This window comes from Pleurodeles waltl, chromosome 7, assembly GCF_031143425.1.
Source record: "Pleurodeles waltl isolate 20211129_DDA chromosome 7, aPleWal1.hap1.20221129, whole genome shotgun sequence".
NCBI lineage: Eukaryota > Metazoa > Chordata > Amphibia > Caudata > Salamandridae > Pleurodeles > Pleurodeles waltl.
Window position 1 is genome coordinate 1,374,618,422 of NC_090446.1, and position 13,224 is coordinate 1,374,631,645.

At 45.2% G+C, this 13,224-nt stretch overlaps 1 protein-coding gene across 1 annotated transcript in view; it reads right to left on the reverse strand.

Moving 5' to 3' along the window:
* Nucleotides 1-3,510: 3,510 nt before the first annotated feature.
* Nucleotides 3,511-13,224, reverse strand: part of GYS1 (glycogen synthase 1) — a 125,456-nt gene continuing 115,742 nt past the window's right edge. Inside the window, exons 14-16 of the mRNA XM_069200857.1 lie at nucleotides 8,916-9,079; nucleotides 7,360-7,440; nucleotides 3,511-6,535 (exon numbers count right to left, since the gene is read on the reverse strand). Coding sequence (XP_069056958.1) covers nucleotides 6,203-6,535; nucleotides 7,360-7,440; nucleotides 8,916-9,079 — 578 coding nt within the window. The 3' untranslated portion in view covers nucleotides 3,511-6,202. The remainder of the gene's footprint in view (nucleotides 6,536-7,359; nucleotides 7,441-8,915; nucleotides 9,080-13,224) is intronic.

Consider the following 13,224-nt stretch of genomic DNA (forward strand, 5'->3'; position numbering starts at 1 on the left):
ATCACTGTTCTCACTGTTAGCTGATGATTTTGCTGAAGGAGAGCCAGCAGGATCTGAAAGGCTTGGAACTGTGCGGGCCTAGGATTAGCTTTCCCGGTGACTGTTTGCAGTATTGCCCCTTGAAAGGACTGTATTGGTAGGGGTTGGAGATGAACTTGCCCATGTTGATGGTGAAACCCAGATCGTGGAGGAGATCTGCATGTGAGCCAAACATTGCTGCATGCTTGCACTCAGTCAGTCGTCGAGGTATGGGAAGACATGAACACCGTTCCTCTATAGAGGAGCAGCTACCACTGCAAGGTATTTGGTGAAAACTCTGGGGCAGCTGTTACGTCAAAGGGCAGAAGTTTGAATTGAAAGTGCTGTCTACTTGCCATGAATCTGAGATTGCGGTGATGCGCAGGGTGGATCGAGATATGAAAATAGGCAACCGCATTGCCACAATAATAGAATCATGTCCTGGAGCATTACCATGTAGATATGCTCCAACAGGATGTACTTGGTGAGAGGCCGGCGGTCTAGTATGGACCTGAGGAACCCATCTTTCTTGTGGATTAGAAAGTCCAGGGAGAACACCCCTTTGCTGCATTGTTAGGGTGGCACTGACTCTATAGCTCCCTTGAGTAAAAGAGCATCTACCTCCTCCTGGAGGAGCCTCAGTTGTCCTGGTGAAAGGGAGTGTTGGGGGAGGGGGGAAAGGGGTAGTGGTACAGTGAGCTCCAGGCAGTAGTCCTGCTCTACAGAGGACACAACCCACTGGTCTGAGGTGATGTTTTGCTGTTGTGGAAGGAACTCCTGCAGATGTCACCCATCAGGTGTCATGTGACTGTGAGGGGGAAGGGAGAGGAAGTCATTGCTTGGGGATGCTGCTCCCTTCGCCGTCCCATCTCTACCCCTGACTTTGGAACTGTTTTCCTTATAGTCACCCCTGGAATAGCCCTGAGGAGGACTGTGGTTGGTGCTGCTGCCTCTAGTAGGAGGTGGTCTTAGCGCTGCCACGGAATTGTGACTAAAAGTCACACAAGGCGATGGAGACCAGAGAACTCCTATTGTTTTGGCTGTATCCATGTCTTTCTTGATTTTTGAGCATCTTATCAACTTGAGGCTTGAAAAGGTGTTACCCATAAAAATGCATGTTGATCAGATGCTGCTGGATTTCTGGCTTGAAGCCAGAGACGTGGAGCCATGTATGCCTGGAGATCAAGACACTGGAATGTATGCCTCTGCTGGCGGTGTCAGTATCATCACGAGCACAATGGTGGTGTTAGAGATTGTTTGCACTTCATCTACAACCTCTTGTACCGGTCACTTGTATTGTTCGGGGAGATCCTATCTTAGGTCTACCACTGCGTACGGTTATACCTAGACAACACCCCCATAGAGCTGGCAATCTGCTAATAAGTTGCAGATTGTGAGGCAATCCATTTTCCCAGCTGCAATGATCTTTTTGCTCTTTGTCTGGAGAGGGGGGGATTGCCTGGTACCCTGTGCATTTCCCCGTTTACAGGTGGTGTGCACCACCAATGAGTCTGATGGGAGCTGGCCTCCGATGTAGGGCGCGACAGAGTGAGGGCTTGTGGAGAGGAAGTGGAAGAGCAGGTCAGGAAGACAGCGGACTTGTGCGCCCCTGTCTTGACGCTTAGGCTTTGGAGGTAAAGGGGGTCACAGAGTGCCATTTGCTCTTCAAAAGTCAGTTTCCTCTTGCAAAGCAGTGTCTCCCACACCTTTGGTGAAGACTTTGTGTGATTTTCCCCAGCAGGAAATGAATGAGCAGTCTTTGTTGTCAAGAGTCCATCTCCTCCTGAAAGTATTAAAGAATCAACGGCTCTTGATAGTCAGAGCCTTCTGTGGACACCCGACTGGGCACACATGGCTGTTTAGGCTTCGAGTCCGTCTCAGACGTCAGTTGTTGCTTTGGCTTTCAGGTGTCTATTGGTGCCGTTGCCAAAACCCCAGAGGTCATTGAGAGAGCTGTCCACGTTGACCTGGCCCAGGTCTTCGATGGCTTGTTCAGCGCCAGAGTCTGCTCCGAAGCCTTAGGTCAGTGCCTGTCAAGGCTTGGAGGAGGTGGCAGCTCAGAAGTCTGGTCCCCAATTGTGGACTTGACGCCCAGTCCTCAGAGGAGTGGTGAGTGACTTTGTGCTGAGAACTAGTACTCACAGTTGTCTTCTTCTGACACTGGCCCAGCCTGGGCTGCAGCTCTAGGACCTCAGAGTCCGAAGGGGAATCAGTTTCCGGGCTGAGGGACGCAACATGTTCAACCTCGGTCTCCCTCTGCTTCCTCAAAGGCTTCCCTGAAGATGTCGGGGCATCGTTGTCTCAGGGTTCTTCCATGACCCAGCCAGCAAGTCAACGATCGATGGTTCCAGACAGTCATTTTAGAGAGGAAGGTGAGGCAGGCAGTGCTGGAAGCCTCGTTATGCTTAAGCTACAGGGAGAGAGTTGCACTGCGTACAAGTACTTGGAATGGCATTGTAGACAATAGTGAAATTGCATTTTTTCCCATCACAATGCTCTCATTCTCAAGCACGGGACCTAATAGAAGAGGCCCGAGAGGGGGCAAAGCTCCGAGCAGTGCACTGACGAACCTGAAGACACAGATCTGATGGAGGGACCAAAAAGGAGGTGATGAAAAACTAGATTGACAGAAGGATTGTCTGATGCTACCATTAATGAAGCACTCTTGAGGCCCAGGCGAAGAACAGCAGACGACTCAGAGCCCTAGCAAAGTATGTCCAACCATAATAGCGGAGGAAAACATTCTAAATATGGAATCGCGCTCATTCGCATTAGCAGTCTTAGGAGTCACCACTATACCTTGTGACTCGAAAGAAAAACAAGCATTTGCAATGCAATGGGTCTCGCATTTGCTTGAGTAAGAGCTATCAGCTTTGTAACCGGACTTTTCTTGCCACATAAACTGAAAATGAAAAGTAATAGTTTTACATAAGCGAGCCGATTCGAACCCCACGCAATGAGTGTGAAGGAGACACACAAAAGGAAAAGGAAATTCGCACACAGTCGGATGTATCGGCAAAAGTACAATCAGCCATGTAACAGGGTCAGTGTCTTAGGCGGGCCCCAAGGAGGGACAAACGTAAAGCATTTATCAATGATAACAAAGGATTTTTGAAGGGCAAGCCCATGAATGAGCGATAATGATGGGCATGAGGTGGGTGCGGCTAAAAGACCAAATAGATGATAATAACTCGTCGGAAAAGCAGCACTTGGCACTGCTATGTTCGACCTAACAAGTTGCACATGTCCGGGCCCAGCACTAGTCGGTAGGAGTGTGCAGAACATGCAGGTCTATAGCTACACATGACACAAACAAGCCTTAGTACAAGAAGTTTGAAAACTAGCTCCTGTTCATAATACTGCTATGTGTCTCACCAATTCTATTCTTATCTCTAGCACCAAGAGCTTCTTTTTGGAGTCTGTGTTCATGCTTAAAAAAAAAAAAAGTGCCATAATGGGCTTTGGTTAGACAGATGACCACATAGAGCAGTGTGTTTTGAAATCTTAAAATTTATTTTTATATTCTTAAATACTCTTTTTTTTCTCTCTTCCCTTTCCCCAACGACCTCAGATAATGTACAGGTTTCTCTTCTTTTCTTACATCAACATCTGCACACAGTGACATAATACACAGAACACACCAAAGGATATGAGCACACCTTATAGCAAAGATGTACACGAGCGCTGCAGGATCTCTGTGGCACAGGGACCGGGCACTGTGGAAGACCATCGGTACCTTTTAAAGGAAAGGGTTGGAAGCGCATTTGAAAGAAAGACTACAATGAGGTATCACAAAATGTGGTGTTCACAGTTATAGCTACTGGTTAAAAGTCACACAAATCAGTGATAACGTCATAAATGTTGGATTGTTCAGTGTTAATAGCTGCAAAACCCCTTATTCGGAAAACACCCTTCCTAATGTTCTCAATGATAACCACCCATGCCCTGCTGCCCTGGGGTATCAGTGAAGCTGCTCAGTGGCAATAGGATCCAAGAAGGGTAGATCATAGGGTTCAACTCGGTCATACATTCATGATCGCAACTGAATGCACCATCCACATTAGCAATAGGTGTAAAAGGGGGGATAGTCCGGATTGATAGTGGACATCTACACAGACAACAAACCGATCCCCACATTGTGGGGGCAAAAGGATCCTTAACAGGCCTTTAACATAAGGGGCTCTGTAGTCGGTTTGCACGATTACCAGAGAACAAGAAAGGCAAGGGAGCCACAGATTCAATAATAATGTGAAACGCTGGCAGTCAAAAGGTTACGTAGAAAGAAAGTCAATAGCTCTGAGGTAGCATTACTAGAGAAGTGAACATGACCCAGACACATCTCAATCCTTTCATCTCATGGAACAAATTGTTTTCAAACAGGTCTGTAAGATGGGACACGCGTGCTCCTCAGAGAAAAATGAAAAAGAGGTGCATTGTACATAATAAATTCATGCCACTCCCACAAAGACTTATGTTATTATGAAATACGTTCTGACAATTTCAAGACGGAGACAGCACCTCTATCCTTGGAGGAACAGGGACTATGTGGTCACTTAGACCAGTGTCCTTGAACCAGCCTCGACAATAACTGCGGATCGGCAGACTCCGCAGTCTGAGTGTACATGGCAAAGGGGCACTGACAACCAAGGGGCATATAACAATCCCTAATAGCCAGCACGTAACGACAGGCTGTTGCTGCGAGAGGACACAAGCTGCACCATAATAATTTTCTTTGCAGCCAGGTTATAGGAGAAGCTAGAAGGTTTCCTTTGACCTCCACCGAACTATCCTCTAAAGTAACTTTGCTCAGAGATCACAGCATTACCGGCATGCAGCATTTCTGCACTACTTGCTACACCTCCTTCTGCTGGAGAGACGCAGGAAATCTGCAAGATGCTACGTTACGGCACAAATACACCAGAACCAAATGTTCTTCATGCTGGCCAAGACTGTACATGAAAAAGTCACCTGCTTTTAAAGAGGCTCATCAATGTCCTGTGAACGGATCCTGAATTCACTGGCTGATGTCTTGCCTTCACTTGGTCTAACGTGGATGAAGACACTGCAATACAGGCCCACTTACAACATGCATAAACAGGACCAGTAGTTGTCCAAAACATGCCAGGAACACTGCTTCCTCTGATGGAGCCCTACTTCAACAGGTCCTAATATTTGCTTCCAGCGTGAGGACTGAAGCCATGGTCACTAAAGAATACACTGTGATTTGCATTTTAGGTGGCCCGCCACCTGCTAGGTACAACGCTCCTCTGCTAGTCCAAACCACAAACCAGTAATCTCATACAACAAGTCTAATGCCATTCTGTGCATGTTTGCTTTAGGATGTCCCTCAAAGCGCGTTCGAAAATCATTTCAAATTCAAGATTCATGTAGACCAACCAGCGCTAAAACTCAACAGACTTGCGTGGCAGAGTTCTGGGCAAGTGCCTGGTTTTCGATTCTTGACACTACTACATTGAACACTTGTTAGACACTGCACATCTAGATTCAGAACCACCTTTATGACCTACTTTCCAGTACTCTCATAACATTATTGACTCTGGCAAGCGGTGGAGATTTACCATCTTCTGAGCTCGGCTTACCCTAGATCATTTTCAGATTCTTCTGTGCTTCAGTAAACCAACGTAAACCCTAACCATAGTCTGATTTGCAAAACACATCAATACTTTGACATGATCCATGTTTCATACACTCAACGTGACTTTGATCACATCTGAGTTTGAGTAAACCTACATTCCACACTTAGGTAGCATTACGGAAAGAGGAACATGTTCTAGGCATGAGCATGCAATGGACCTAAGATCTGCATAGTCTAAATTTAAATGATTGTGTCCTAAAACTGTGAATCCATGATGTATTCTGAACTGATTTTGAACACCTTCAGATACTGAGTGGCTTGAACGAAAGCTGCAGCAAGAACGTATGAATACATAAGAAGGACCAGAACCGAAAAGGGTGAAGTAAAGTTCAGGAGCAGTGTGCCAATTGGATGGGAACAAAGAAAGCAACACTGGCAAAAAAATTCCTCTCATCACTGGCTCCACAAATGCCCTGCAAGAGTCTACTGGAGGGAACTTCCATTAATGCCACTTAGTTTCTGTTCCAATGTGGTTCTCCATAACAACCGTTTGCAAGCCCCATAGGATGAACAAGAGGATGGACGCATCTAGTTTCTCTCTTCTAGAATTGAGCTGCTGGGACTGCTTAGCTCACTTGGGCTGCTGGGATTGGTGGGTGTGCTGGCATTGCTGGCGTTACTTGAGGTGCTGGCATTGCTGGTGTCAACAGATCCCTTCTTGGAACGTTTCCTCCACTCAGGGACAGGCCCTACCACGGCCATGGCTGGAGGCTTGATGTTCTGACGGTCCTTTTCAGCCTCCTCCTCTTCGTCGTAGCGCTCATCATCCTCTTCTGTTTCGCTGTGGTGTGGGCTGGAGTGGCGGGAGAGTGATGGGGATGGTGGGACTGAGGCAGGACGTGGGTACCGGAATCCTTGGGCCTGAAACACACAAGAAATAGGTTCCCAGTGACCATGTGCAACCCCATCCATATTAACAATAAAAAGTGAACCAGTAAATTAGCATCCTAACCAGTGCAACCAAAATCTGGACTCAAGCACACTTTGCTGTCTGGCAACATCAGCAGGTGACATTAGCTACTCTATCAAATGGTACTAGGTTGCGTACCTTTAAAACACATCAACAAAGTCACAATGTATCACTGAGAAATAAACCTTGAAGGTCATCAGGACAGTTGTGTTTTTAGAGAGTTATGGCCATGGAAAGTAAGGATAGCTCAATATTGAGGATGCTTTTTTGAACTGCTAAGTCTTGGTTCTTAAAGCATGTAGGCCACTGCCCAACAGTTTTCATAGAGGCATGATTTATTATCCACGCCAACGTGCACGCACATGCGTCAAACATTTTATTGCACATGAAGACATGGTGGGTTAAGGTCTGTAAACAAAGAATAAGTTCAAAGAAACCTGTTGCTGTGTTTACAGCAGCCAGTGAAAAACTACAAAGCAATCAAACAAGTTCCTGCCACCAACCAGAGGAGACAACATCCCAAAACATGAAGGTGACTGCCTCACTGCAATGAAACTTCTGGGAACAAGTTTACTGACATTACCCAGCTGCCCTTTCATTCCTGGTGCAAACAGAAGACCACATGTTTATGACATTCAGAAGACAGAGTTTTTGAGGCATTCATGTCACAGCAATTCAAGAAGTACAGATACTTCTCACAAGTTAAGACAAGTCTAGCTTCAAGGTTCTGCAATAGGAGGCAAAAGTGCAGAGAGGAGAGGAGTGCAGTACTTACTGCGGTGGGTTCATGGGGCTCATAGGTGAAGTTGTCCGGGAACGCTTTGGCGAGTGCCATGTGTCGAGCATACATATAATACTGTAAGACAGGAGCAGACAGCGACATATCAGAACTCACTTTAACATATAAATGCCTTTGTACTGCCCATGAAACCGCTGGTGTAATACCCTCTGAAACGTCCCTTGACATGCCTGTCTGTTCCCTTCCCAATACAACTCCACCATTAATCTCTTGTCGATCCATTCCAGACCACATAAAATCCATTGATATCTCTGTACAGGACCGGACCAAAATCCCTGTACTCCAGAACAAGGTCCTTGGCACAATCTTTAAAAATGTTTGACTTCCTAAAAATCGAATAACCATCCTTTTCCAGGCATGTTTTTCATAAGGCTTACAACAAGGTCTCTTCCACTGCGTTTCTTGCCGTCTTATTCCTTTACCTTCCCCAGGTGCTACTTGAAGTCTGCCATTCTCAGTCTGCTTCGTGTTGTGTCTCACACCTGTCCACTCCCCCATAGAAGTGTCCCCCCAATCATCATTTCCCTTCAACTGTAGAATGCAGCTCTCCTTTATCAATTCCTTCACATTTCCCATAGAATGTTACTTTCTTATCAATTCTTCTACATTTCCCGAAAGTTATTTTAGTCATCCCAACACTGCAGTCTTGTTTACAAATCTACGTGCAAATGCAATTCACTCACCAGTTTGATGAACTTGTTCACCCTGCAGTTTCCCTCTCTCTTAATGGCCCAGCTTATACGCATGCTCAGTGTTCCTCCATTACTTATCCGGGCACACTCGGCTCAGAGTCCCACCCCTTAACAGTCTCCTTTGTTCAGTTGCCAGTTCACATTCTGACTGCTGTCGCCATCAATTGCACAGACCATGACACTCAACATATAGGGCCAGATGTACGAAAAGGAAGTTTTGCATTTCTTAAATAGCAACTTCATAGAAATCGCTATTTAAGAAATGCAAAAAGTAGGAATCACTATTAGGAAATCAGTATTAAGAAGTCCCATTGCATTTGAGTCAATTGGCCAGTTTTGCATTTCCTATATAGCGATTTCTTACTAAGAAATTGCTATATAGGAAATGCAAAACCAGGGATGGCAATGGGCAAAAGACCCCACTTGGTGCTCCCCAAAAATAGGGGTGCACCGGTAGAGCACACATATGCCTATTGCAATAAAATAAAAAAACACCTTGGGGTGTTTATTTTAAATTGCACCTGGTTACCACGAGTTCAAGTCGGTGGTAAGTGCATCTCCAAAATGCCCATATCGCATTTTGGAAACACATGGTACATCAGAATAGGAAGTCCCCATTTGCATTTCCTATTCTGGGAATCGCAAATTGCGATTTCAAAAGGGTAGAAATCGCATTTTGCGATTCCTGAAAGGGCTTTGTACATTAGACAGTTAAGAAATGCAAACAGGCTTCGTACATCTGGTTCATAGTGTCTTTACCTCACCTGCTCCTGCACATACTGCACAGTCTACCTTCCTTACACATCTCTCACACTCCCGCCAGCAGTTTCCCACTCTTACCCGTCCCAGGTACTTCCAGTCCAGCAGGTCTGACAGACGCTCAGTTCGGTTGCGCTGGATGATACGTTGCCGTCTCGTCTGCTGGCAAAAGCTGTACAGGAAAGAGGTAAGCTGGGTGCAGGAGTCATCCAGACCCCGGAACCGCCGGTCCAAGATGTAAATACCTGCAAGGTAGCGCACCAGGAGTGAGCGAGTGTTGGCGAAAGGCAGCTTTAGAAAAGTGTGAATCAAGACAAAAGGACTGAAGGGCACAGAGAAGGGAGGAAATAAGAGAAATAAAGAGAGGAAGGGATACCTTAACCAGGACCAGAGGGAGAAGAACAAAGACACAATGGAGGGAGAGAAGAAGCATATGTTTGTGACAGTGGTCGATGTCTCTTAAAAAACGCTTTGGTCAGAACCAGTAAACCGACTTCTCATAAATATAAAAGTAAGGTAGTAAATTGCCCCTCACCACCCCCATCATTGCTACCTACATTAAATACACGCCACTAAATATTTCTGCAGTTGTTGTTCCAAAAATACATTTACAAGGAGGAAGGCAACATTTTCTGTGTTTAAACAATTCCCGCACAAATCAAAAGCTAAGCTTCAGCAGGAAAAAAAAAATCTGACAATCTGGCTTTAATACTTATACATAACATTCCAAAAACAAAGACAGGGCTGATAAATAGCAGCTTCACTAGAGAAACATTTAAAACTCATTTTAAGGAAGCAGAGTACACCGTGGAGTGCAGCACTGTGGTAGTCATTTTAGAGGCGGAGAAAAGATCTTGATCACTATTATGCAGTTCTGTCACCAAACTTCACTGGTGGAGGCGGGATCATCCTTTGTGAAATAATGAAGACATAACTGATAGTAACCATTCATTCTCCATCATGGAGGCATCTTTAATATTCACAACAATGAAAATAATATCAAGCTCATTGCTCAGATCAGGAGGTAAAGAAATGTTAAACCAAATATGTTCTTCTGAAACGGCTGGGCTACTTGTGTGTTAATTCTGGAGTCTGTGTCTAAGCAACGGTGCCTGCTAAAGGTGTGTACTGATCTTCAACTGGCTGCTTTACAAATTTCAGAGACCATACTTCATTTGGTGATAGTATTGGCTTCCTTGTCCCTTGTGCAAAATGCCATAAGCATTTCCAGGAGGGGTCTGTTAGACTTTGGACAGGATGTAGTGAAACGTGATGCTATGCATCTTGCTATAAATAGTTTAGAACTGGCCAAATCTGTATGGAAAGGTTACTTGAACGTTCTGATAGTTTTGTTAAAGTGGAAGCTTTTCTCAGATCCTGCGTATCAGACCTTTTTGTCACTATTCCAGTGATCCAAAAAATGCTGACCACTGGAATGTTGAAAAAATCTGAGGGGTATGGTTAACATGGAAGACCGATTTAAGACAGATTTTAGTAAATATAGGATACACAGAAGATGTGTCTGTTTTTGTCACACCGTTGAATCAATGTCCTTTTCTAGGCACCACAAAAGTAGAAACTCTTGAAGGTATTTGAAAACCTGGATGCATAGCTTTTATTTTTTATTTTTTAGAAAATCTGTGCAGTCTGCAGCAAACATGCATACTTGTACTGGAGATCCTCAGGAGTCAGGCAGTCAAGTTCAGCAATTCTATTGGCAATCATGGATAGGGATCCAGTCAAACACCAAAATGTCACCTCAAATGTTTTCTAAAGCAACCACTACTCAGTACCGTCCAGTTGAACAAACTGTGACATTAGAATGATGGTCAACCTTCAATGCAATTTTGAGAGGTCTACATGTAAGGCAGAAATAACCTAAACAGGTGAGTATGTAATTGTCATCAGTGCAGAAAGTCTGTCATTGCTCAAGACATCCTATGCCGTTGGTGGTACACCTACCTGCTTTGGTCAACCATCTGTTCCTTTGATTGTTTGAGCTTGGAGTTTACTTTTTTGGGTAATGGAACTGATAATAGAAAGGAATAGCGCCAATCTGGTCACACCTCGACCGGGGCAAAGTCAAAGTTTGAGGCCGACCGCGATGGAGCTCTGCCTCGGTCAAAAGTTTACCTTGGGACTTAGTTGTTTTTCTGGAGATTTTCTTCAGCAGGACCACGTTGCCAGTTCAATCTGACCTCCTGGAACTCTTCCTTGGATATGCGTCGCAGGAGCCTTCGGTGGAGATTTTTACCTTCAAACTTAGTCGTTTTTTTGACATGAAAATCCTTTGACCGGGGCAAACCTGAATCTTGATCTGACGTCCATGGAGCCCTCTCCGGATACACTGCCTGGGGATCCCGGTCAATTTTCTAGGTTTGGACTTAGTCAATTTTTTGGAGATTTTCTTCACCAGGACAAACCTTCAAGTCGGGCCAGGTCGCAGTTGAGGAAAGCCGGCTAGAGTTGCCGCGGCGGGTGAGTCCCTTTATGGAGCTTTTTTCCAAAAGTTCTCCAAACTTCTAGATCTTCTTCCAGATGTTCTTTTAAGGTCCACAGCTCACCCCAAGGTTCCAGAAGCTCTGAGAGGCTCCTTGAGGGTGCAGACTACAACTCCCAGAATGCACCTGGCACAAACTCTAAAACGGCCACTGGAGAGTGGTCCGTTTCTTCAGCAGTTGGTGCAGGGGGTTCTAGTTAGCATTTTTCACCTGTAGCAAATGGGGAGTTCCTCCTTGAACCAGTTGAAGCCAGGCAAAATCCTTCTTGTGGTGAAGCCCAAGTGTGCAGCTGGTGCAGTCCTCTAGAGTGCAGTGTCCAGGTGCAGGTCAGGGGTCCATCATGGCAGTCCTTCTTCTGTAGTTCTTCCTGGTAGGGATCTGAGGGGTTGGTGCAGCTCTGCCATAATTATCCTTGCTCCTGCGTGAAAAACAGGGGGGTCCTGGTTCTCCAATCAGGTGCAGGGTCCTTCCCTCCTGTGTGACCACTTCCTGGGAAGTGTGGCAAAACTCAATCCCAGAGAGCCACATTCCTCAAAAATCCATCATGGCTGAAACTTATTTTTCGATGTTACATCTAGCTGAGCCCACCCACTGGTGTGGCTAAAAATCTCAAACACACCCTTCTTCTGACCTCTCCTAATCGAATCAGGGGGCACCTAATTGTCTGGGATTGCAGGTAGTGAGGGATGTGCTAGGCTACTCCGAATGTTCTTCTCTGCCTTTGAAGACCAGTTTGGCAGCCCTCCCCCTTCCTGCTTTTCCATCTGCTGAGGGAAGTACTTCTCCCCCAGGCACATTCCGTTGTGCTGAGCCCAGGCTACTTCACACCTCATCAAGGCAACCTGGCCAGGTTGCCAGAGGCTGTCCAATCAGAGCAAAGCACTACAGGGCTGAAGTTGGCAACGTTTTAGGTAAAGTTTAAAACTCTACCCGAACAAGTTATATTAAATCCAACAATTGTAAGTTGTGGGATTTATATGACAATTAATTTGATACCAAACTTTATTTATCGGTCACTTAAGGGGACTTTATTAACAGAGTCTCCCCATTCTAGCCTATGGAGGCCATTCACTACAATGAGGGGAAAACGAATTTGGCTGTTTTACCTCACCAGGGCTTATAAAACTATTTTTATAAGGTCCCTGCTTATAGTTACATGGCACCAAACCCCAGGGGCACATATGGCACATCTTAGGGGTGACATTTGTAAAAATAAGGTAGTTTAAGACTTTGGAACTACTTTTAATTCCAAAATCGAATTTGCATGTAACTTTAATTTAAAATCAGCCAGCAAGGCCACCCTGCCTTTAAAATGTCACTGGGCACCTCAGCAGTGCACCTATGGGTGCACCACCTATGCTGGGGTCCCTAAACATACATGCCCTACCATATACTAGGGACTTATAAGTAGGCTGACTTAGCCAAAAATAATTATCCTAATTTCCATACTTATTTTATACAGAGCACATTCCCTGGGACTGGTTAGCAGTACCCAGGCTCAGGACACCATCAGAGTCAGGAAAACACCAGCAAAAAGTGAAAAATGGGGGCACAAAGTTAGGGGGTCTCTGCAATCAGCCCTATTTTCTCACATTTAGAAAACACTGATTTTGCGGGATCACGGAGGCCAGTTAAAAAAACGTATTTGATCGTATATCACTAACTACCCTTCAGAAGGTAGGCTTTCATATATGGCTAGAGCAGTGCTTCCCACACTTTGTAGAACCATGGCCGAATTTTTCAAACAAGCTTTCGCGACTCACCTAGCATTAAGAGACTTATGGCAAGGGCTATTTTTTTTTGTATTAGACATGCTTTCAAAATGTTGTGACTTACCAAAATAGCATACAATTTCCACATACAAAATAACATACTAATTACATTTTTTG